A 24633-nucleotide genomic window follows, 5' to 3' on the forward strand; every position below is an offset into this window, starting at 1 on the left:
GAATTCCAAGTCGCTTTCGAATGCTTATCTACACAAGATATAGAGTGGATAGTGACTTGGGCGGTTTTGACTGTGTTCTCAGAGTTCGCGACAGAGATGACGAGTATTATAGTAGTCTTCACCCCGTAAATATGCTTGCACTTGTGTTGGCTAACAAGGAGTGTAAAGTCCTGCCCACAAAAGAGACCATTAACGAAGGCGTTAGTGCTATCTCAAGTTCCTATCACGGGGTCTTTGCACGGGCTTGCAAGGTTGGATATCTTGGTTCAACCTCCGAGGGCATGTTGCCGGAAAAGAAACGAACAAGTGGTAATTACGGCGCTGCCCAAATTTTCCAAACGATGGCGCACCAGATTGTCAATATTTGCGTACCAGGGTTTTGGGCTCTTTCCAGGCTTGACCACACGATATAATTGTTAATCAACTCCTAATGCTCAACGCAGGAATCACAATTTGACATCGCCGTCTCTCTAAGTAGAAAAAGGTCTTTTGTCGAGCCAAGCCAGACTCCGAGGCTTCAGACTGCTGATGCGCCGGGTCTATTCTCCCCAATGGAACACAGTGTTTTGGCTTGGGGACCCATACATCGTCTTTGATCCGCTGGGTCTTTGAGGAGAAGACAGGTTGATACAAGAGTAGTTCGTATACAATAATATATGTATATGTTTGCGTAGGAATGTCGAGGCTTTTGTCCCGGCTTGCTCTAGTCTTGGTGAAGCTTAGTGATGGTGCACTTATCCATGCTCAGAGCCTCTTAGGCCTCAGGTTCAATCCGAAGGAAACAGAGGATTCAATCCAAGCTGCCTCGAGGGAATTGAGAAATGAGCCACAGACACCTCGTGTCATAAGGTGGGAAATGAGCAACATAGAGTTTTCTTCGAGCCATCAAAACAAGTTTTCACGGTTCCCTCATCCAACTCGTTCCGCATCTTCGGTTAAGACCCGACGTAGCGCCGCGGCGGCATGGGATAGTCGTGAGCTGGTGCCTGGCGAACTAGGTTAATGGTGGATGGCGGCTACAGGAGCAGGTATGTAGTCAGTTTTCATTGACATTCAAACCCTGCGGTGATAGGACCAAGGATCTTGGTGCGGATTTCTGGTGCCGGTCAAGGCTGTGCAGCTAGCCAGGGTGTTTTGGCAGAAACGGCACCCATAGCGTATGTCATAGGTCTGCCCAGATGGTATGATATACTATCACAGCATACGCAGCTTGTGCATTGGCCAATGAGAAAAAAAAGAAGCCTGACAGAAACAAAAAAACTGACGCCCCGCGGTCTGGGAAAGACGGCGTCTAATGCCACTTCGGCAACGCTGAAGAATTGACGGCTTTCAACGGACAGAGTGGCTAATAGCATGCCTTCATAGAGAACGTATACTAGAGTGTTGAGAAGGACCAGTTGGACATGCCTTTTTTTTCGAAGATGTTGGTTTTGGGGGGGGGGGAGGAGGACTAACATCTGGGGAGCGGGAGTCCTTGAGAAACGCCGTCGATGGCGCCCAGTGCGGAAGGAGCTTGGGAGCTGAGGGCCGTACCGTGCTTACCGTGTAAGTTTTAGTGTAAGTTACGGATACGGAGTATATACTCCGTACATACACACATAGGTAGCTACGGTCAGTCGAACCTGCCTCAATTGCTTGTGCGACACTCCAATTGGAGCTGGTGTCATCGCATCACTGCCAGCTTGTCGAGGTACCCAAGTCCAAGATACCAGTTGACTCCACATTTGGAGCATCGGTCAATGGATGCAAATCTCACCACTTTGAGAAACACAATGTGTCGAAACAAGCCAACACTGGAAGGGCTTTATCTGCCACTCACCACACCACACTATGCCACTTATTAAGCGCTCGTGCATCTATCTACGTGAGCCGACTGAGAATCGAGGTGTGTCTTCAAGTGGCATCGCCGCCCAAATTCTCGTCGTCTCACACACACTCACACGCACACACACACTCACACACACACTCACACACGATAATGTGAAGAGTCTGACTAGATTGCAATAGACACACCAGCCTAGGCCGCATCTGCCAAACACGCACATGGGGGCACATGGTCGGCATGACAATTTGCATTGATGGCAAGCTTACCATGGCCGCTAAGCGCGTAATTAGCAACATCAACAGTTCACGGCGTCTTATTACCTTGGCCCTTCAATCATTGAGTCTGGAAGCTTCGGTCTGTGTGCCGAAACAGTGTCACTTTGAAACAGCAACTGCCCCCGTATTGACCGTCTTCATGCAATCTGGGGCTAGTTGAGATGAGAGATGTGAGCAGTCGCAAACTTAGCTTGAACATAATAATATTATGCACTCCGCAATGGGCCAAGCATTGCCTCGTGCGTATCCATGAGCCGATACTCCGTACGCTGAGCGGAATCCAGAAATGGGTCGAATCATGCACGAGCGATCATCCCTACTGTTCGATTGTATCACCAATGACAGCAGCTTGCAGGTCCACCAGTAACAATATTTGCTTTAGATATGGAGTGTTAGTACGAGATAAAATCCAATGTTTGTCTACACGTAGGACCACCAGCTCTTTGTCTAATCCTGGCCGGTACTTCATTCAAGATGTGACTTCCTCACGACGAGAGCCGACTTTACCCATATGCTTTCAATGCATGATTTCCCTCCCCTCCCTCCTTTGTTGTGCTGGGTGCTGGTCCTAATGACATTGCTAATGTGACGAGATGTGACACGAGGAACCCGACTTCCGTACTGTTCAAGCAGCCGTACCCTGTAGGACGATCAAAACCTGGAGAACCTGGCTCATATCAATAGAGGAAGGATGCCTGCTTCCCTGGGTTGCTTCCATTGGACACTCAACCGATGAGTTCTCCCAGACCCAAAAACAAAACGACTCCTCACCTTGTCTGTGCATTGCCAGTGATCAATGAGATGATGATGACCTCCACACGATTCGGTTCCTCACTGACAGACACCACGGCTTCCTCCAGTCCTCAACTACGGATGACTCTGCACACAAAGTATTTTTCAAATGTCTCCAAGCTGGGGGCAAGAGCAGCAAGAAGCTAGAAGCTTGAAGCTGTGTGCCTCGGGCACTCTGTGGCTGGCCACGAGCAAAGCACACACACGTAAGGGGCTCCATTGACCTAAGCCACCAGGACATTGTACAGCTCTCGTGGACCGCGGCTATTGTATTGTCGACTTCTGCGAGGGGAGCTTAGAATCACTCCCAACCAAGCCAACTTCGGGGCTACAAGCCTGCTCGTTCACCAACACGGCGTGTCCGAGGGCATATTCCGTCATACTACGCCAGGCATCCCAGCACGTCCAAATATCGAGTTGAACAAAATTTCCAACGCTACTAGTCTCATGCGGAAGACTGAGATCGGACCAGCCAACTGCTCAGTAGAAGAAAGATGTTAGCCTAGTACTCAACGGCACTGCTCCATGCTCACCGTGTCTGGGAAAGCTTGTTCACTCCTTTTTTTTTTCGGTGTCTGAGTGGCCAATTGGCCAGCTCATACCATCGTGCTTCGTACCAGTACGACATATGTTCTGATCGGCCTGCAGCAGGGCAGAAGTACCAGATTCTGCAGAGAGAGGCGGCTCTCAAGTCTGTCGTTGCCAGGCATAAGCATCAACCACAATTCTTCACATGCGCCCGTGGCTGTCCTGGCTCCAAAGGCTATCCGTCTCCCGTCAAGTTCGGAGCATCAGGCTCATCGTCCTGGTCTTCAGATGTTCGAAGTCGGCATAGTACCGAACACTAGCGCGCCGTCCATTCACTCAAACTCATCCATCCATCCCGGCATGCAAACGAATGGAGCACTGCATCCTGGCATCTGGCTGGAGAGTGGTCCAAGGATTGGCCAAGTATCAATGAGGTCTCCCTGTCATCCCACACCATCAACCGCCACCCCGGTTCAACCCCAAGGGTCTTCAAATGGACGCTCATGTGTCTGTGCCACCTTGACAGCCAGCCCGTCACCCACTGGACCGTTCCATAGTCGACTCCACGGGGTGTCCAAGGTCTGGCCGGTTGCTGAATGGCGGATCCGATGGCGCAGTACGGAGTATGGTTTCTGGTAGCCTGGTAGCCTGGCCTGGTAGCAGCCCGTGGCCATGGTTTTGGTAGGAGTGCCACAAAGGAAACGGGGGTACGACTTCGTAACAACCGTACGTACTACTTCGTTCAGAAGTCGGACCAGACATCCTACTACGGAGTAAGCTGGCGCCTTCAAATGCTATGCCCATTGGACATTGCGGTACTTCTTTGTACGTACGAATGGGCAGCTTGGCAGTTTGACACGGAGCCACCAACGTTTTTAGTGTGCCCGTGGCTTCACTGATAACTGCACAACCGCCTTCATATTACTACTGCGAGGTCGCCCACCTGATGTCAGCTCATCGTTATGGCGCCTCTTGTTCCTGCCCTGCCTTGAGCTGAAGAATCCAACATTGAACCTGCATGCGACCGTGGCTTTTTTCATCCTCAATATCAGCAGCAGCGCCTGTCACTCTCGCCGCCGTCAACGTCGCTATCGCTGTTGCTTTCGCATTTCTCGCTGCCAACACCGTCTATATTCGCCATCAGCCTCTCTGAGCAGCTGCATCTCAAACAGCCTTCTCTTGATGGGTTTCCAAATGGCCGCCTTTGGTCCGCCCTGACGCGCGAGCAGGATTGTTGCTGCTCGAAACGGTTACGAGTAATTACAACCCTCGTTACGTACCACCGTCGACTTCAATTCCATGTCTCCCCGACTTTATTATGGAACACCAGAATTCTTGGCCCGGCCCGTCACCCGAGTTGGAGCGCCTCGAGGATCCGCGAATGCTGCACCCTGAACTCCCTGAAGTCCTTATACACCAACTTCCGCCGCCATCACAGTCACCAGTATCTGAAAGACGAAGCATCGAGCCCGGGGCCGTACCAGGCTTTCAACGGCACCGTATTTACCGCCGCCAGAGCCGGGCCCAACCCGTTGAATCTCTTGTGCACAAACTAGGAAGACATTCACTGAAGTCTCATTACGCTGATATACTACCCGGCTCTGCCAAAACCGCACCTTTTCGGCGCCATGTAGGGATACCTCACGTGCAGGGACGACCCGACCATGTCTTGATGGACTGTGACAGCCCTCGGGATATTGTGCAGGAATCAACAGTATCAGCCACTGCAGCCGCTCAAATAGAAAAGCCATGCGATCAAATACCAGCCAACACACTTAGTCCTTTCACAGAATATGATCCAAATGTGCCTAAACTAGAACCAGAAAAGCCATTGTCGTCGACACCAGCTGAATTTGCCTCAATGGTAATGGTTCCTGAGTCTACCACTACACAACACCACGTTCCGCTTCCTGAGGTCGACCCAAAACAGGAGCTGGGGTGTCAAGGATTGGATCTTGATGAAGGATATGGGCATGGGACCAACGAGTTTGTATGGACAAATGATGGCCATAGCCTCATTCAGAGCCTTGCCAGCCGTGCACGCAAAAGTGGAGCTCTAGTATACCGGACGTCCTCGGAGGCTGCAATGGACTGTTCCCAAGTTGTACACAAGGTCCCGAGGATGCGAAGGCGAAGGCATAAGAAGAACCAAACTAGGCTTCAAGCGTCGTCGAGCATCAAGACATGCGGAATTGATAGTCAAGATATTACCACTCCTAGCCATCCGGTGGATGACAAGAACCAACATGGACATCTGAAAGCGCCATGCCCTCATATACCCTAGTTCTTTTGGGCTTTCACTATTCTCGTTAGTATTACTATCACACATTAGCACTTATATTACTATTGCACTCCACATCGTCTGTCGTAAGCGACATGACAGTCGTCTTCACCGTCTCCCTCCCTCTTTGCCCGCCTCTCTTTGATGGCCACTGTTATATTTAGTTTTTGCCTGGTTTTCCCTATTTGCTTGATTCGGCCCATTTAGGGTCATTTCCAATTCCTACCCTGTCCCGCGATTACGCGGTTTTGCGGGAGATCGGGTCTGTGGCGCATTCCATTTTGCGTTGTATACTTGGGGGTTCTTTCTTTAGTCCCAGGCAAGTAAAGCCTGGCAGGATTATATAGGGCCTTCTTGGCATATTAGCGCGTTTTGAAAGCGGTGACAAGTCTCCGATCATAGCTGCCAAAGCAAGCTTTGTCATGTCCCGGCTGTACGCGATTTGTTGGATTCAAACCTCGCTGTGCTGAGTCAGTTGACCCCAGCCCGAGGCTAGTGCTCACAATGACTATCGATTTGGCGGAATAGAGCCTAGCCCACGGCTGTACCTGCATTACAAGAAGAAGAAGCCTCTTGCAACAATGCGAGTAAGGCCGAGGTAGCCAACGAATAGTGGACCAAGCCGGGCGGCGTTGACCACCTGCGCATGCATAGAGACGAGACTAGCACAGACTCGGAAGAGAGCTGCACTCCGTACTTTGTACGCTGCAAGATAGTTGGCAGTCTCAACAGATCAGGGCAGCAGGTCTGGAAGTGGAATTGGGAATTGGCGCTTGAGCCACAAGACTCGAGATATCGGGAGGCCGGTAATGGAGCCAGAGGGGCCAAGACGGGCCCGATGGACCAGACAGAAGAAGATGCTTAAGGCGAAACCGGAAAGGGCATCGGGAAACGAGAAACGAGAAACGAGATCAGGAAATGGACTGGGAAGCAGAAAACAGGGTCCAAATGTCAGAACAGACGTCGGAAAGGACCATGCGCGAGGCACAAGAGGCACACCGTCCCTGGAGCGGCTCGGGCGGTTGAGACGGGAGATCCCTGTTGCCGTCAACTGGCGGAACGACGCAGTCTAGATTTCATCGAAACCTTAATGTACTCTGTACTCCTTACCTTACACCCGCATGTCATGAGATGCTCAGGCGGTCAAGTGGTGGTTCTGAGTGATTACGTGCTGCATCATTAAAGGAGTGCGCAGGTGCAGGTGCCAGACTTTGCTGCCTACCCCTCGCACTTGCCCAAATCTAATAAAACGGACCACAATGGCGATGTTGAATCTACCTCACTACTAGTAGTCGACCTCTGCACATGGGCGCGAAGTTCAAGTTGGCACTAGTCCTTGCTGGAAATCCCAAGTAGGTACCAACACGGAGAACAAGATGATCCCGATTTATCGACCGCTTGTCGTAGCCGAGTCTCCTTGGCCGGACCTGGACCCTTGCCCTGGCCACGATAACTTCAACTCTTGAAAGCCAACAGACCGATCGAGAAGCTCTCGAGCCAGGAAACTGACGTCAATGAGGTACCCAGGGAGGTACCTACCCAGCAAGTTACTGCACAGTCCTGCTGCCCCGGGATGTACCGAGCACATGTGTACCTAAGGGCCAACACCGATCGGTCCACGAGGTTGAGCCTTGCCAGGCACCCAGGCCCAACCGTGATGGCTAACTGTGTGTCATTCACCTCAGGGAAACAACCACGAACCAACGACACACACTGTGCCGCCGCCCAAGACGAAAAATGCATTTGTGCTCAACAAGGCGGTGCTCTGCCTGGTGGTGTACTGCGCCGTACCGCACGGCTGTTTTGCAGCAATTTGCAGCCACGAGGCGAACCAACAACGTCCAAGACTTGAATATGCGGCTGTGTAGCTTTATGCAAGCAAAGACCAAAAAAGAAGCAGACTTGGAAATTCTCTAAACACCTCGTCAGCGCTCTGTAAGCAGCCCGCATGGAGTTTTCCTCACGTGTACTGAGTCAGGAGTAATCGAGCGTTATCGCTAATCTCCGCTACCAGTCTCTAATACGGAGTAGTCAGCCAGGCATCTATGTCCATGGGTCGACGTCGAAGTTACACCGCTCGCTCACACTGATTGATGGGGTTGGGGCTTGTGGTTGGCATTTGGTGACAGAAAAAATTCTTCGTTTCGGCCGAACCTGGCAGGCACATCCCTTCCGCTCAAGGCCCAGGAGCCCTCGACACATGGGAGCAGGCATCTTTCTTACCGGTATGGAGACGTGTACGACGAGTCGAGTCACCTTTGCCGTGATATTGGCCAGACTTCATTCCCGCCTGCATGGATATCAACATGGGCTGGCCATCACGTTACGGGATTATATTATACACAGTGGGCGACTGAGTTGCTAGCCTTATTTTGGCGCTTCCCCGTCCCTCGTTTTGAGTTGTTAGTTGGAAGCGCCTCGGCACCCCGTCACCGCTCGTCAAACCACACACCATCGCATCGGTCGTAACGGTCTGCTCATGTCCGTCCATCCCCATCCATGCTCCCCATGCTTCCCATGCTTCCCATGCTCCCCATGCTGCTCAGGGTCTCCAGGGTCCCCGAGGTCCTTTGTCCTCAGCCAGGGACGTCCTGTATGCATCACTCTACCTGACCTGACCCCCAACCGTTGACTTGGCAATCGACATTCGTCGCTGAAACACGTGGGGTAAGATGTTGGTTTCCCTTTTTGATGGTGCTGGCGTCCAGGCTGCCAAATGTATTTACTCCCGTATGCTTCTGAGATTATGTCTCAAGGCTAACATTTAGCCTGGGCTTCTGGCATCCGGCCAAACAGTTGACAGATGGAGCTTAAGCAGAGTTCGTGGTGGCAACCTCCATCCTCCATGGTCACCACAAGCAAGGCATGGCGTACATATGCAATGCACAATGCACAAAACGAGACCAAGCCATAGGAGCACAATCTGGAGGAAAATTTTCAAGCTACGTCAACTGTCACTCAGCATGCTGCTTCACAGGGACTTTGGGCTCCAGGCCTCAGGCTCTTCAGGTGCGGGCTTTGGGCTTCAGGGCTTGGGCGTCGAGATTCTGGCTTGAGGCGTCCTTCCTTCCACACATCTGGGCAGCACGGCTGTAAGCCGCAGAAGCTATCCCAAGATGAAGGGCCCATCTGAGTCATGCAGCTGGCCTTGCAGAGCCCGTGATGGCCAGGGCATCGAGTGCTCGGTTTCATTTTCGTTTCTCTTCCTCGCAGGAAGCCGGGGAAACGTCGACCGGATAACGAGCCTGGGTTTTTCGCGCGCACGAGCTGCGTCTTGGTCTTTGCATCGCACGACATGGTGGCTATGGAACAGGACCAACTGTCGGCCATGGCCGTCAATCAATGCATTGTGGGCTCTCCAGTAATTTCCCACCAGGCCCCCGTTGCAGTGGAGATGGCGGCAGAGTTGCTCTCTAATAATACCCTCCCAGCATAACATGCTCTTGCGAGGACGAGGTTGAGGTTGTGCTCGGCACCTCCATGTATGAGCGGTAATGGCTGCCGTTGTGGGGCCGGACTGGCTCGTTTTACTTGCAGTCAAGAAGAGTTGGTGGTTTGGGCTTGGCCTCTGCGTGCGAGAGTCGAACAACGACTGGAATGCGCAGCGCTATGTTCCCACATTCCAAGGCCTGCCTCTTGTTGCGAATGCCCCAAATAACAACTTCGGACCTGAGATCGGTTGCTAGCTGATCGCTGCCCGTTGCCGGGTGTTGTGCTGAGCCAATTGTTGCTACGGGATGGCATATGGCCAACAAGCTTTACTTGCCCTCGGGCCATCTCATCTTGATTGATAGCTTCGGCCCACGACGGGAACTCCCATATTCCACTTCTTCCCAACTCCCTCCTCCTCCTCTAATTTTCTGATTTATTGAGCCCTTTCCATTTTGCAGGCTTGATCAGATCAAACCAAGACAACGCTTTGTGCCTCATGGCATTGCTCCCTGTGCTTTGAGTCGCAAAGCTTGTCGTATACCATATATATATATATATATATATATATATATATGTATGTATGTGTATATACGGAACCTTTGGCCATATCAACCGAGAGCCACAGCATCACAACAACAACAACTCAACACATTACACTTCAACACCACACAACACTACGCGCCACAACGATACCCTCATTGGCAACAGCAACACGAAAAGCCACAACCCCAACCCTTTGGTCAAGATGGCCTTTTGGACTGTTCCATACAGGGCCGAGGCCGTCGATACAAATCGGGACCCTAGCATGTATTGGGAGGATGTCAACAGCGCCAGTACCGATGACGTCCACAACGATTTTTTTGGCCAGTTTGTTGACTTTGATGCCGACGGTACCGTTACAGCGACCGCCGACAATGATTTCAACACGATACCAGCTTCTATGCCCGGCGTGGCAGAGTCTATGCTCTTAATGGGGGACCGTACTGTCGCAACCCTAGAAAGTGCCGTCTCATCTTGCGTTTCTTCCGCTGATGAGTTTGACTTCCTCTCTAGCAGCTCTCGCATTGGCCCAACTGCCTCGGCCGCCAGCCACGAAATAGACCCGAAGGACCTCGCGTTAAGTGCCGATGAGCTTGGTCATCCATCTCAGCAGCAGTTTGAGTATCTTGGGAGAGCATCCATGTCAGAGGCTGACCTCAGCAGACTTGAGAGTATTTCTCTGCATTCGCCGCAGAGACAGCATAATACAACGTCGTCGGATCCACCGTCTCCAAAACCTCCCAACACCGATGGTCGGAAGCCTAAGAAGTTTGTGGAAGCCTTGTCTTCCACAATAAGAAGGGCAACGAATCTGCGAAGGAATCGCAAAGCAACAGCTGTGCCACGGCAAGTATCACCGACACAAGAACATCTACAACCTCTGAAGGTACCCAAGCAAAGGCGAGGAAGAGGTCGAGCTGTTACGCAGGGCAATCTACCCGTATCTCCTCCACTTCGACAGCAGGAACAAGCTACTCCCCATTTCATCCATGGGCGGTGTGATGACCCCTTCAACGACACCGCTCTTTTACCACCACCTGGGGGTGTGAATCTTCAGTATTATGGCCAGGTTGCTCCGGATACTCCCATAGAATCGCCTGGCGTAAAGAGTGAACTTAATCAGAGTCATTTCCAAGTCGATATGGCTTGGCAACATCACCATCATCCCCACCACCACCACCACCACCACCCTCACCAACAACAACAACAACAACAGCAACAGCAACATCCTCCTCCTCCTCCTCCTCCTCCTCCACCACCACCTCCTCCTCCTCAGCAGCAGCAGCAGCAGCATCAACACCAGATGCATTGGACAGGCACCGGAGGCGAGTATATCACCAGCCAGGAGGCCGGTTGGTGGACACCGGATATGATGAGCCAAGGACCAAACGACTTTTCTCATCACCCGAGGAGCGCCAGTGTTCATGTTATGGGGCATGGCCAGCACACGGGGATGCCATACGACTACGGAGCTATTGCCGACACCAGCACGGGTGGGCTCATGATTCACATGCCTCAGCCTCGAGGCTCCCAGTCAACTGTGGTCAATGACTTGACAGTCAACGCCCACACGTTTCTTCCACCGCCGCCTCCCATTCCTCAGGCTATAGGGCAGAAGATGCCGGCTTCAGAGAGATCTCATCGCCCCCCCAAGGCCAAGTCGTCTGGAGCGAGACACATGTCTTGCTCCCCTGTGCGAAAGCAGCGAGGGCCATCATCTTCGCCGACACCCGCGGATCAGTCTGCTGTCCCTCGCTCTCGCCACAGCTCTGGGGCATCTGTGTCATCGTTAAGAAGCAGCTCCGGCCGACTCCCTGCCAGTATGCCTGGCACCCCATGTAGTGTTCGCAAACGCCGCTCTCGAGATATCAGTGGTTCAAACAGTGCCTCGTCTTTGGGTGGTGGCGACGGCGCCGGCGGGATCGGTTTCGTCAACTTTACACCAAATGACGGCAGCGTTCTCATGACAGGCGTCGCCCCCAGTGGAAGCTCCAAGACAAAGGCGCGCCGTGAAAAGGAAGCCCAGGATCGACGCAGACGCCTCAGCGAGGCAGCCATCAAAGCTGTAGCCGCCGCCGGAGGAGATGTTGACAAATTAATAGAGCAAGGGTTTGCTTTTTGATCTTGGGGCGAATGATAAACGCTGTACTACGAACTTGCGATAATGGTTGATGGACACTTTTTCACAGCGACACGAGCGTCACATGAGACGAAAAGGCGTTGAGGAGTCAAAAACGAACAACACTCAAACAACACGATGACGAATACCAATCGTTTCAGAGGATATTCCCTCACGATTTGGGTCACTGATATCGGAGGAATGATACGAATATCAAGTCAATGAAACGATCTCTACCCCACCTACACTCCCAATCCGATCTATTTCATATCATGTTGTTTGTTAACTCTCCTTCACTTTGTTTCCCTTTCCTTTTCATCCGACCCTGTTAAATTCTCTTTCTTGCCTTCTTTCACCCATGTATCTCTGTATACGTCATTCTTCGAAGTCACGTACTTGGAAATTGGGCATAATACCTTTCTTCTAACATGTACCAATCTTGCCTGCCAACGAAGTTTTTGCACGCCCCATGGCTTTTTTGCTTCCCCTTTGTCTTTTTTTTTTTTCCCGAAATTTCTACCGGCCGAACTGGAAAACCATTTTCTTCATGTAGCGGGACGAGAAGCAAGAAGCGATGATGATGAGATACAAGTCTCTTTGTATGAGTAGGGTGGTTATTATAGTGAGCATAAGAGTAGCAGACACTTAATACCTATAATATTTAACACAACATTGTGCCCTTTTCTACGCACAACACGCCGCGCGTCCAGGAGCGTGGTAACGCGCAAATGTAGCGTTCCATCATCTCTGAATCCGCATGTGTGCACACTCACTTACGTGAACCAAATAGAATAGAATAAATAGTCTTTTTTAGTACCTAAGGTGTGTACAACTAGAGTCTACTTCTCTAGCTTAGGTTCTGATGTTTCCCCATCTTTACGCTCGGCCCAAAGTAATCCTAGCCAGCCAACCGAACCCAGTTGGCCAAACACGAAATCAGAGCCCAGTACCAATGACAATCCCCTCCCAATGCATATATGTACACTCGCAGGAAACAGCCGACCAATAGAAAATGAAATGAAACCAAGAGCTCGTGGGAGGGACCATCAAGACCATCATACGACGGTATACGGAGTCTCAAAAAGTCCTTTTCCACATTATCATCAGTACGCCATCATGCCTCCCTAGGCAGGAATAAGAAAAAAACCAAAACAAGCGACATTAATGGGGGAATAAAGAAAACGGTCAAAATGTAATATATGTGGTGAAGGGATAGAAAAATGCCGACGTGTCGTAGCCGCCCTTATAATCGTTGATGCGATGCAGTACGGAGCTCCATTCTTGACTCAGCGGTATGCATATACCACGTCGCTGTGTGGAGTTGATTCGTCAACTATCCAATGGCTACCGTCAGAATTCAACATGGAAAATGACGGCCGTTGCAAATATTCATCAACCATCAGTAGTGTTGGTTGATTGTAATTGTGAAAAACTTTCGAACGCTGATAATGGAATAACTGTGGAGATGGCTTGGGTATTCCCAGCCTCTCCTTCTTTAGGATGTGTTTCCTTCTGATTTTTACTCGTAGCCTGCGCCACGCTGCCAGGGACTGTACAGTAACTTGTTAGACGGCACGTCCCATTCCGTGTTGTAAAGGCGGGGTCACCTTACCTAGACGTGTTTTGTGATCGGTATCCCGGAGCCGGGCTTGAACTATGGTTGGATCGCTGCGCCGCGGCAGATCCACTGCGGTTGTATGGGCTTGGTGACCCCGAGCGGAAGGGGCTCTCAGGTCGCGGGCCTGCCGGGAAAAGTGGCATGGACGGATTGACAGGCGACCTAGGCCCTTGCTGTCCCTGGAAAGAGTGTTGAGAAGCCGCAGCAGAAGGGTTCTGGCCAGCAGCCCGGCGACGAAGGTCCTCGGATGAGAAAGACTCGTTGTCATCCTCCAAATCCATGTGAGCCTTGTATCCCCCAGCCTTGTCACCTCGGGCAGTAGCGGCAAGAGCATCCAGCTCAGTCGTGGTGGTCAGGTGCGTTTGAGACTTCATAAACGAAGCTCGGTCGTCGGCCATGTACTGGTAGCGGGCATCAGGGTTCTTGCGGATCAAGGAGACCGTAGTAGAGATGATAACCATCAGGAGCAAGATGAGCGCGAAAACTGCGTTTAGGACAAAGAGAACGACTCCGACGACTCCGACTACCAGTTGAGGGGCTCCAAATACATTGGAGAAGATCAACAGGAAAATAGCGTTGAGGAAGTTGACGACGCAGATGGCGATATTGAACGAATTAGTGGGCTTATCCATCCAAGGTCGAAGAACTGATGCCGCGATAAGAGCAGCAGCCTCGATAATGACGAAGCCAACGGCTTGGGCTACTCCGCTCTTCTGAGCAAAGGCGACGAACATAGCCTTGACTAGGGTGTACACCAGAACTGGAACAATAAAGTAGTATGCAGAGGCGCGGAATTGGATGTAGAGGAATCCCCACTTGTTGAGAGTCTGAGGGTCAGAGAACAAAATGTAGGCAGGATTGCGGTGCATAGCCACGGAACGGCGAGCGATGCGGATAACCTTGCTTGCGCCCCAGGCCAGCGTAGCGGTCAGGCCGAAGAAGAAGAAAACAGCAAGCACAACCTCGGCCGCCGAGTCGACTTGAGTAAACTCCCAAAGGCAAAGGATAGCCATCTGAGGAAATCCGATAAGAGCCACACGGAAGAGGATGCCCTTCAAGACGGTGAACCAGCCATTTCGGAACTCAAGGAAAGTATCACTGTCTATCCACTTTTGCTTCACAGCGAGCTCGCAAATTCCCTTGAAGCTGGCAACAGCTAGAATGGTGAAGACGACGAAGATGCAGAAGAAGGTCAAGCCGGTCATGAATAAGTTGGTGGTTTCGATCTTGGAGCGAAAAGCTACACGCTGAATTCCATAAACGATATAAGCACCGGAGGAGGTCATGATGTTGCCTCGCTTCACGAGATTGCTGGCGGCGGCGACAATGGGCCTGGGCATCATAGCGGCACCACGCCTGAAAAGACTGAGGCCGTGGTCCGTGAAGTCCAGGCCACGCTTTTCAACCTGAACAGAGACAGTGGTAAGAGTATCGAAAATAGTGGACGGGGTGCCACCAGTAGCCCGCTGATACCAAGTGAAAATGGTTTGCATGAACCCGAGCCTAATGATACCCATCGACCATTGGAAATCCTGGGTCCAAGACTGAACAATAGGTGGTAAGTGAACACCGGTGAGACCAAGGATAGCCTGTCCTTGGAAATAGCCGAAAAGCGAGAGCGAGTTGGCTGCAACGTGAGCGGCGGTGTTGGAGTGTCCGAGGCCATTGACAATGGCAGAGGAAACCAAGGCCAAACCAGCGATAATAGCGGTGGCCCACTTGACTCCCAACAAGTCAACCGTCTTTCCGTTTGAAATGTCAGCCTCGACACAGGCGATGCTGCGAGGGTTGTCGGTCTTGGTCAAGTTGATCTGGACACGAACGGTGGCATCCAAGTCGGGAATGCTGTAAGCGATGCCGGGAATCTGCTTGGCAGCATCGGCTGGGACGGGCAAGTTGAAGGCGAAGGGAATCTTTCCGGCAACCATGGGACACAGACCACCAAGCTTCATCTCACAAGGATCAACAGTCTTTCTCAAAAAAGTGTAACCATAGGCGGAAATAGCGAGGTCGAAAAGAACATAGCCCTGAACGGATGATGTGGCGACCACCTCAACGGTCGCAGAGTTATTGTTTGGGGTGTAAACAACGTTGAAAAGGCTGGCAGTAAAACTAGAGTCGTCCTGGCAATTGTTGAGAGAATTGGACACGAGCATGTCCTCGCCCGCAACCGGAGAAAGCATCGTGACCATGGAGGCCAGGAGCAAAAGCGGCGCCTTGAGAAGCGACCGCATTTTGACAGTGGTCGAGTGTTGTCGTTTGATCTTTGAAGAGAGAGGATAATTGGGAGTTGGGACCAATACAGTCAATCGGTACTGCCCAATCTGAGTGGCGTCGTCGTCGTCGTCCCGCGAAACGGCTCACTGTTTAGTCGAGGCAAGAGTTAATGTGCTGAGGGCTGCCAGGTTTGAAATGGTCATTTAACGAGGCAAACGGAGGATCGGTCGGTGGGCCAGGTCGGATCAATAGGTGAGAGGCTGGTCGGGTTGGGTCGACGACCTAGAGAGCCTGTCGCAACTATGTCGTCTGCAAGCGAATGACTTCTACCGGAGATGAGGTGACGAGGAAAAGAAGACGATGAGTGATGTCGAGGCGAGGGGAATAAAGAGTGTCCGATCCGAGCAAACAAGTTGTTAGACGAAAACCCCGAGTAGCGAATGAAATGGGGCGGTGGAACGAAGGCCTTCTCCAGATAAGACTGTCAGGGAAGGCGACAGTCGACTACAAGAAGGGGGCGGTGGGCGAAGTTGGAGTTGGAATGGCTTGTCGCGACAATGGAAACGAGCCAAGTGATGGAGGAGGAGACGAGGCACTCGGGTTGTTAATGAGGGAAGGGAGCCGCGAAGAGAGGGTGGGTTCGGGAACAGGAGTGGAGGAAGCAATGTGCAGAGCCTTTCAGGCGGCGTCAGTCGGTGGAGATGACTTGGAGAGTCCATGTCAATACAAACCAGACCACGCGGGTTGCCAAAAAGGCCGCACACCCCGTACCCACAACCACACACACAGGTGTGCGGCCTTTTTTGCAACCCGCGTGCAGACCAGTTGACCAGTTGACCCGGCCTCGACGTTTCCGGGCGGCAGTGCTGGAGGGTCTGCTGGGCCTGCTGGGCTTTCTGGGCGGGGGATTTGAGGGAGATGGGAAGAAGATGGGAAGATGTGGCAGGTGGCAGGGGTAGCGGCTCCACAGCGGGTGGGGCGTGACCGTCTTGAGCAAATGGCGAGCGTGCAGTCTCTAGCTAGGAGGGATGCGGTTTGATTCCATTTAACCTAGACCAGACAGTTTGAGGCCAAGGCCGAAAGGCAAAGGCAAAGCGGGCTGCAAAACATTGAAAGCATATGGGCGCCGCGCGGCAACTCTGTGCTGGTTGCCAGGGAGGAACTGAACTTGACGATAGTGCGCCGGGCAGTGCCAGTCGCGCGGGGCGCCATCGGCCGTGTAGGAACGTCGTGCCCCGTACTATTTTTGCCGATGACGCAGGTACCACCGACGGCGCGACACCTTGCGTATTGGCCGCTCTGGTACTCCGTATCCGCACTAACAGCAGATACCAAGCCCCGTTGGTTGAACCCCTGACTTTTGTTCCCGATGGGCGGGCTGGAGGACTCGAGCCAGTCGTCACGGCGGCAAACCCGATGCAATGTTGCCTTTGTCAAGAAACATGGCCCATACGGAGCACAGCAGCATCTCGTAATAGAACCAGGGTCGGCACGCAGCCGAGAGTGGAGAGCGCAACAGTGACAAATCCTGCAGCGTGATACCGCCTTGTGCATTGGCAAGAATGGATTGGCCTCGTACCAATACTTACGCACAACTCTCATTCCACTCTGCTTGGCGGGTCAGAATGCCCAGACTCTAGAACCATGGTGCCGGGCATCGCCACACAAATAATACGGCGCCCGGCGTCGAACAGGGCCAAGAATTGCCAGAGGCCTCAAGTTTTGCAACAACTGTAGCCAAAACAAAACTAGAGCAAGATGCCAGTAGGCGAACCCTGCCGGCGTCGATTTTCAGGGACACGCAACACCAATGTAAAACCGGCACCGTCTGGCCCAGGGACCAGCGCCTCCGGCTCGGGAGCAGCATTGCGTCGGGGTTTCGAACTTGACCCGTCTCGCTTTGTTTCTGGGGGAAGCCTGACGGCTTGTCGCTGCCGGTGAAGCAAATTTTGACCAGCCTTGCCGCCGAGAGAAATACGCAACAGCTTGTTGCAATCAATTGTCCAGCCAAGCCCGCGTCAAGCCCATGGTAGAGCGAGTAACTATTCCATACAGCCCTTCCAAATAATACTCCGTGCCACCAGTCTTTTGTTATGACTCGGTCGCATTTGCGCTCGCAGTAGCACTGGCATGCAAAAACGCGCCGCCCAAGCAGAGACGACCAAACACTGGCGCTGCCAACCGTCGTCACATGATGGGAGTTATCATCCCCGACCCAGCAGCGTCACCAAGAGCTACAGATATTTATACATCATGAGAATTACACATGTGCCGAGCATACGTTCGTTCTAAATATACGTGAAGCAGTTCATCTCTTCAAACGCAGGTATCAAAAGGCCACGGCGCGCCCAAAACACAACCATTGTCTCACCAACCCAGGCTCCCCCCCCTCCCATCAGTGCCGTCACGCCAGCCATCAAGGGCCTCTCAGCAGCAGCCGCAAAGCCATGGCATACCCTGCCCCTACACCTGCACTGTCTCGAGTTGCTGTCGGCCCGCTTGAGGCATTGCCATTTGATCGGCCACCCTGAATTGGAGTGCGTGGGTGTGCCTCAAGTTGTGCGCCCACTGTCGTCATCAGAGTGTGTCATCGGCGTGGGGGGAAGATGGTAATTCATATTCAGCCCAGAAAGCACATGACATTACTGACAGAAGAAGACGTACTTAAAACGTACAAGTGCTCTGTAAGGTGTGGAAATGTCTTGCCAGTTTTTTGATACATCCGTCGCATTGTCTCATCGAGCAAACCAGTTCACTAACCGACAATCATGGCTGTATAGATTCAAAAATATCCAAATCATCTAATGCATGCGTCCTCTGTGTGTTCCTCCATGTAGTGTGAAGCCACGCCCTCATCTATAGCATATCCCACTGTGTGTTCCACGGTTGATTCCGCTGCGTATAATCAACGCCATGCTTGTACGAACTCGTCAGCTCCTCTTGATCTATCCCGCAATGTATTTGTCCATCCCGGCCCTGAAACCATCCCAGACCATAAGTCTTGCCATCATCCAGCTTCCTTACCATTTCGGCATTACTCAGCTTCTCCGTTCCCACAAAATCATACAGCATCTTGCTTTGGTGAATATATGCCAACACGGATGAGATTGTGTTGGGCTGTCGTGGTAAGAAAGGATGGCGTCGCCGGACAAAGACAATACAAGACACGACACTCATGTACAAGAGGATAAACATGACGATGCCAAAAGAGACGTAAAATGAATGAATCGTCTCTTGTCCAGAGTTGATTAGTTTGCTTCTGTCCTGATCAACACCCCCATCGCCGTTGAGTAGGAAATCCTTGCCATCAACCTGTGGCCAGACCGGTCACAAGAATGGTCAAGAACTCGGCAATGACACTGCCAAAGCCAACAAGAAACATGACTGTATGACCATTCAAGAGTGCCTTGATGGGAAGATAGCCGAATGGCATGGCCGTGTAATCCAACGCCAACAGGACTGACGGTGCATGCCTCTTGGATAGTATGTAGTAAGGCTCCATCATCCGAACAGCGGTTTCTAAAGAATTCCAGCTCATTTTGAGACAGACGGCTACAGCCGTCACAAACCAAGGCGCCTTGTCCGAGACAACATCTGCTTCAGTGAAAAGGATAGCGGGGATGAATCCCATAAAGCCCCAGAGGGCGATGGCAAATGGGATAAACCCAGCCAACCGCAACATCAGCGGATGAGGGTTTTCTGATAGATGTACATCTTCGTATCTCTCCCTCTCTTGCGATGTCGCTGGATTCTCATTGTCAGGCGCCAGCGATGAATTTCGCAACATGTATCGATTATATTTCAACTTTTGGTGAATATCTTTATGTTTGGCGGTATCCATATCTTTGAAGTCCATTAGTATGTGGCTCACAACGGCCATAGAAGCCAAGCCAGCAATCCCCTGCACGTCGGATAGTAACCCGGTACGTCTGCTCTGGAGCAAAAAAAGCAGGCCAATGCCCGCCGCGGAACACAAAACTAGCGTTGAAGTCAAAAGCCGTGACCATGCCGGGGAAAAATGCAGATATTTATCGTCATTTGGGTGGATCAGTCTCTCCTCGCGACTGGGTGAAAGTATAATTGACGCAGACGCAAATGTCGGAACAAGAGAAATAGCCAGGGTAGTTGCAATCGATGAAAGGGCCACTGCATAGTGCCCCAGGGTTAACGCTCGAAAGGGCCGAAAGAAACTAAAACTCGTCACATAGTCAACATTGATCGACTCGGCCGCCAACGCGCCGCCTGGTTTGGATAGTTGGTAAAATGCTTCCAGGCGTCTAACTTCGAAATCGATGAATTGCCACAACACCCCGTAAACGACGGCGGAGAGAGTAGGTGCAAATTTCACAGCAAAATAGAGGCCTGGCTTGAGGTCGCCGGGCTTCTGGAACTGCAACAGAGGCGTTTTCGAGTATTTTCGAAAGAGAACCTCTTGCATGACGGCCAGAGCGACAGAAAGCAAGACCATGATGGTAAGATAGGGCCATCGCATGGACCACGGTTTCCAATTTGGCTGGGGATAAAATATTTGCGTTTGTTGTCCTTTGCTTGCTACCGTACTTCGCCGGCTGTCGGAGTCCCAGAGCATGTTTGATCCTTCAAAATTACTGAGGTCGGTTGATGCCGTCTCGAGGACAACTTCGATCACCTCTCCTCGCCGGTTGGCCTCATCTTGACCCTTGGACTGAATAGTCTCGTTTCGTGTTAAATGTTTGGCCGACTTGCGCCGCGTAAATGATCTGGTGAGGCTCCTCTTTATTGATGTCGGGCTGGACAGAAGCTCCATGTCCCGAAGCGTGGATTCTGGTCGGAAGCCTTGACCTAGTCCGCCTGTAAGATTTCCATTTGCTTCCTGTTGCTGCAGACTTCTAATAAATTCAGCATCATGGGTGGTCATCGGCCCCATAGCAGATGTAATGTCGACTGCGGGCGGTACCATCTCGTCATCTTCTGCAATCATATCGTAGCGCGCACCAGTACCCATAGGCGCCGCTGATTGAAGCAGAGACAGGGCATACCCTTCCTCTTGTATGCTTTCTGGTATGTTCTGCCTTCTCAGAGACCGGTAGCTGGGCTTGCGCGTGTCGATGGACTGCGTTCTTGCCGGCGAAGTGGCTGATATACTTGACACCGGTGCATATCCTTCGCCGTAACCAAACGAGCCAGCCCAAGCAGAATCTGGCGCATAGTTGTGGCCCCCGTCATATTGCCCTGGGGGATGGGAGATGTCTTGGTCAAATTGTGAAGAAACAAGTGAGTTCTGAGTTCGCAGCTCATGTATCCGCGAAGAATCATAGTAGTAGACGTGATTGGTATCGCTTAACGGAGAAGCAGTTGACAATCGCCAGCCGTCATGTTGGCCCGAGGGAGCTCCTTGACGCAAGGGTTCTTTGCCCATAGGGTTATGAGACTCCATACTCCAAAGGTGTCACCATGTCGGGCGAAATAGCCAGGCCACAATCGCAAGCAAGGCTGTCTTGCGGGTGGGAGGCAGCTGCAGGAACAGTGCAACAGTGGCAGGACAAGACACGGGGAGAAGCAGATTAGTCGCGGAGCCGAGGGTGCAAGTGTGAGACAAACGCAACTCGTTGGAAGGACTGCAATCAAACTCACGGGTTCGTCGCAAACCCGGAAACAGGACGTCTTGCGGTCGAAGATTGAAAGCAGGATGGAGTAATGGAGTAATAGACCAACATTGAAGGCCAGGCCGAGGCGAGCTACGGGAAGGATCAACCCCGGCTCGACCGCTCTACTAGTACTACTATCCCCATGGCCCCTCCCATAATACTCCGTAGATGGATCAATGGCTTTTGATGCCCCTGGCCTGGTTCTCAGCTCCTCAGCGGGAGGTGGGCCTTCAATGTTGCACTTGAGCCTTCTCCAATGTCAACGTGGTGGACAAGATGAAATAAAGTGGGCTAAGGAGACGATAGGGCTGGCAGTGGCCGTGAGAAATTGGGAATTGTGTACGGAGTAACAGCAGGGTCAAATGCTCCTTCCTCCTGTTTGAATGCCCCAGGTGAAGAAGGGGCGGCGATCTCGCGTGTACGGAGTATAGCCAGTGGCATGTCTTTGCCAAGAAACCTCGCAACACTGAACAGAGCATCCGCGAGTTATTTCCGCCCAAAATATCAAAATATCCATGTCTAATTTCTCCTCTACCGAGCACTGCGTACTTCAACGACGTGCTGCGAGGAGGTTTAACACCGAAACATTGAACAGGCCGCAGGAAGAGCTGTCAAACATCGAGCAATAATAGCGCCACTGGACCATCAGCCGCCATGCCGCCATGTGCCACCTTAAACACAGATGAGAATCTTGGCGCTTTGCCCCCAAATTGGCCAACATGTCTGGCATTGATTGGGCTTCGTTGTGGCCAAAGCAGGCAGACGGCCTCATCATTGGACGAATATACAAAAATGCACACATGCCACCAGACCATTGACCATGCACCTGTACCAGGAGGCGGCCTCTCACAGGCTCCCAGTGGAATGGTGTCGTCTGGGTTGCCGCGCATTTGCAGCCTTCTACTGTATCTTCTTGCCCAGCTCAATTTCAAAGGTTGGTCACGAAGACGCTGGCGGTCGCATCTCGGCAATAATCAAGCCACAGCCAGTGGTTGTCGACCATTTTATTTGCTGGTAGGGAGGGAGCAACTTTACACATGAGCTTGGGTTGGCCAGTACCGCACCAAGATGCGAAGCACGAGAATACAAAGCTGTGTAGTCCATTAAGCATACATGGCAAGATTTGCATGACGAGCCGTCTGGACACAAGGCAGAAATGTTGTACTTGAGTGCGTCTACAATATACACATGTCGAAATATATGCAGTCTATGAAATACTAAAGCCGGAATAAATCATCCTTCAAAACCAGCCGTAAAACGAATACTGGCTGTTTATACCATGACCTGGCGCCAGTTCCCACCCATAAAAAACACAGAATCGAAAGAAATCGCTATCGCTAGAACATGCCAAGATACATACATGAATGATGCCTAGTGACACCAAAGACTAGCGACTGCAATCGCCGCAACGGATACCCAAAGACTTTGAACAATGATGCGTGATGCTGCAGAAGGCTGGCCGCAAGGCTTGCTGTAATCGTACGTGACGTTGTTCACCGCCGCTGCCGCCGCGAATACCGAACAAGGCTTCGGTGAACCATAGTTGTAATAGTCAACGTTAAGGACGTTTGGTGCCCGTCCCCAGTCTGAACGGCAGTTATTCGCCGCCAGCCCGACACTCCCAGTACCATTGAAGCCGTTTGTTTCGTTGAGCAGAGACACTGCCGGAACAAGTAGTTGGACGCCAAATACGTTAAACTCGACGTTGAGATTATGGTTCATGATATACATCCTGTCCATGGCCGCTTCCCTTGACAAGTCAGGCGGACGCTGCACAGTACAGGGAAAAGCGCGATCCTGCGGGTCGAATGGCGACTCCCAAATCTGAGAGAACTCGTCCAGCAGCCAAGGATACTTGGTTTGGTTGGCCTGATAGTCCAAGAACATGACGACTCTTTTCCCCCGGAGGATCATGTCCTCCAAGGTGGGCCAGTCGTTGAGGGCCATGGGAAGAAATGGCGCATTGTACACATACTTTGTGATGCCGGACCGCTCTATAAAGGGGACGTACAACGAGGGATCTGAATAGTTGCCGTTGCCGAGCAAGATGGTTACAACATCGTACGGGTGGGCGTCAACCCAATCTGCAACTTGGCCCAGCCAGTTGTAGATGGGACCGGCATCCAACAAGTCGCAAGAGGTGTGGCAGAAATGAGGAGTTGACGAGTTTGGAGGCCACTGAATCTGAGCTTGGAGAAAGCGAACGCCGTCATTGAGCTGAGTCAAGACGTCCACCTCCTGATTGGAACCGCTGTTTCCGGGCCGGACAAAGGGTGAGTTATGACATCCAACATTCGTGATGTTGCTGTACCTTCGCGTGCAAAACTCGACATGGTTGTTGCAAGGCTGTGTGTTTGTAGGAGCCGAAGTCGCGGTGGCGGTGAAGTTTGCACCCGTCGTCATGGTTCCGCTCGAGGTCACGGCGGTTGTCGAGCTATTGGCCCCGGTGAGCGTGATTTTGGAGCCATATGACTGATAGGGCCCAGTAGGGGGACCGGTCTGAATAGATGGTCGTTCTGTTCTTGTTCCGGTGAGAAAGGTGAGCTCTGACGTCGCCGAATACGATACTGTTTGACACACAGCTACGGGTGTCAGCAACCCCAGTGCGCTGAAGGCTGCCGCCGCCGTTGACAACCTCATTATGAACAGATGAGCATGGAAACCAGGAGCAGCTATTGTGCTGCGCGTCAAGAAACGAAGGCTCAGAGCAGCTGCAAGGTGCCAAGTGTAGTTCTTATGCACCCACCCTGTGTAAATGAGGTGTTTTTGACAAGAATTGAAAAGCGGAATCTAACGAGTACAGAGGAGCACAAAAAATGCAGTCGATGAAGAAGAGATAAAAAAGAGAGAGAGAGAGATGTCGTCAGTCGCCGGGAGCCTCCCCGATCGACGTTGGGCGACAAACCAGATGGGCTCGAGCTGACCCATGGACTAACTGCGCCGCGCTGAGATTTTGTCCCACTGGGCGATGAAACCACCCCAGACACACTTTCGAAGATGTCCCGTTGGCAGAGCAAGACTAGAAATGGGTTCTGGCTGGGGACAAAGATGTTTATCCTAGGCTGATGGAGAGCTACTCTGCTAGTGGCATGAATGGAACAAGATCGCCAATAAAACCCAACGTCTACGGTCAAGGGAAGGACATCAGCATCGAGCTAATGGAGCTGCTAAACGCCAAGCACCTGAGTGTTGGAATAGTGCATTGACAAGCCTCCAGTGCGAGGGATGGCCGAGTCTTCAAGGTCCGTCGATCAATCAATTAGATGGCTCGCGCATGAATTTGCCAGTTGACTAACTTAGTCAACGTCTCAACCGTGCGAGCTAAAGCTGATGCTCTCTTTTCGTGGACACACGTGGGTCGTGATGGAGAAGCAGAGGC

General features: G+C 51.9%; 7 protein-coding genes across 7 annotated transcripts; 3 read left to right on the plus strand and 4 right to left on the minus strand.

Annotated features, from left to right (window-relative positions):
- Positions 1-676: 676 nt before the first annotated feature.
- On the plus strand, positions 677-1003 carry J3458_005465 (uncharacterized protein; the record flags this gene model as incomplete). The annotated part of the gene is made up of 1 exon (XM_066118817.1): positions 677-1003. The coding sequence occupies one exon, from the start codon at positions 677-679 to the stop codon at positions 1001-1003; it is 327 nt and encodes a 108-aa protein (XP_065976338.1).
- A 3222-nt stretch (positions 1004-4225) lies between these two features.
- J3458_005466 (uncharacterized protein) lies at positions 4226-5778 on the plus strand. The gene has a single exon (XM_066118818.1). The coding sequence runs from the start codon at positions 4739-4741 to the stop codon at positions 5702-5704; it is 966 nt and encodes a 321-aa protein (XP_065976339.1). The 5' UTR covers positions 4226-4738; the 3' UTR covers positions 5705-5778.
- Positions 5779-10139: 4361 nt separating this feature from the next.
- On the plus strand, positions 10140-12457 carry J3458_005467 (uncharacterized protein). The gene has a single exon (XM_066118819.1). It carries the CDS (start codon positions 10314-10316, stop codon positions 11793-11795), a length of 1482 nt encoding a protein of 493 aa, XP_065976340.1. The 5' UTR covers positions 10140-10313; the 3' UTR covers positions 11796-12457.
- Positions 12458-12595: 138 nt separating this feature from the next.
- Positions 12596-16270, minus strand: FLC3_3 (putative flavin carrier protein 3). The gene is made up of 2 exons (XM_007812479.2): positions 13405-16270; positions 12596-13342 (listed from the first exon to the last, which is right to left on the minus strand). The coding sequence occupies exons 1-2, from the start codon at positions 15642-15644 to the stop codon at positions 13312-13314; spliced, it is 2271 nt and encodes a 756-aa protein (XP_007810670.2). The 5' UTR covers positions 15645-16270; the 3' UTR covers positions 12596-13311.
- Positions 16271-18483: 2213 nt separating this feature from the next.
- J3458_005469 (uncharacterized protein) lies at positions 18484-18822 on the minus strand (the record flags this gene model as incomplete). The annotated part of the gene is made up of 1 exon (XM_066118820.1): positions 18484-18822. One exon carries the CDS (start codon positions 18820-18822, stop codon positions 18484-18486), a length of 339 nt encoding a protein of 112 aa, XP_065976341.1.
- Positions 18823-18934: 112 nt separating this feature from the next.
- On the minus strand, positions 18935-21043 carry J3458_005470 (uncharacterized protein; the record flags this gene model as incomplete). Its single annotated transcript, XM_007812480.2, has 1 exon — positions 18935-21043. One exon carries the CDS (start codon positions 21041-21043, stop codon positions 18935-18937), a length of 2109 nt encoding a protein of 702 aa, XP_007810671.2.
- A 923-nt stretch (positions 21044-21966) lies between these two features.
- On the minus strand, positions 21967-24250 carry J3458_005471 (uncharacterized protein). Its single transcript, XM_007812481.2, has one exon. The coding sequence runs from the start codon at positions 23892-23894 to the stop codon at positions 22626-22628; it is 1269 nt and encodes a 422-aa protein (XP_007810672.1). The 5' UTR covers positions 23895-24250; the 3' UTR covers positions 21967-22625.
- Between the last annotated feature and the right edge of the window lie 383 nt (positions 24251-24633).

Source organism: Metarhizium acridum (assembly GCF_019434415.1).
Source record: "Metarhizium acridum strain ARSEF 324 chromosome Unknown scaffold_31, whole genome shotgun sequence".
Taxonomy (NCBI): domain Eukaryota; kingdom Fungi; phylum Ascomycota; class Sordariomycetes; order Hypocreales; family Clavicipitaceae; genus Metarhizium; species Metarhizium acridum.

Coding starts and splice junctions, on each gene's coding strand:
- J3458_005466 (XM_066118818.1), top strand. CDS start 4,739: ATGGAACACCAGAATTCTTGGCCCGGCCCGTCACCCGAGTTGGAGCGC.
- J3458_005467 (XM_066118819.1), top strand. CDS start 10,314: ATGTCAGAGGCTGACCTCAGCAGACTTGAGAGTATTTCTCTGCATTCG.
- FLC3_3 (XM_007812479.2), bottom strand. CDS start 15,644: ATGCGGTCGCTTCTCAAGGCGCCGCTTTTGCTCCTGGCCTCCATGGTC. Junction 13,343..13,404: donor CGATCACAAAACACGTCTAG/GTAAGGTGACCC, acceptor GTTACTGTACAG/TCCCTGGCAGCGTGGCGCAG.
- J3458_005471 (XM_007812481.2), bottom strand. CDS start 23,894: ATGAGGTTGTCAACGGCGGCGGCAGCCTTCAGCGCACTGGGGTTGCTG.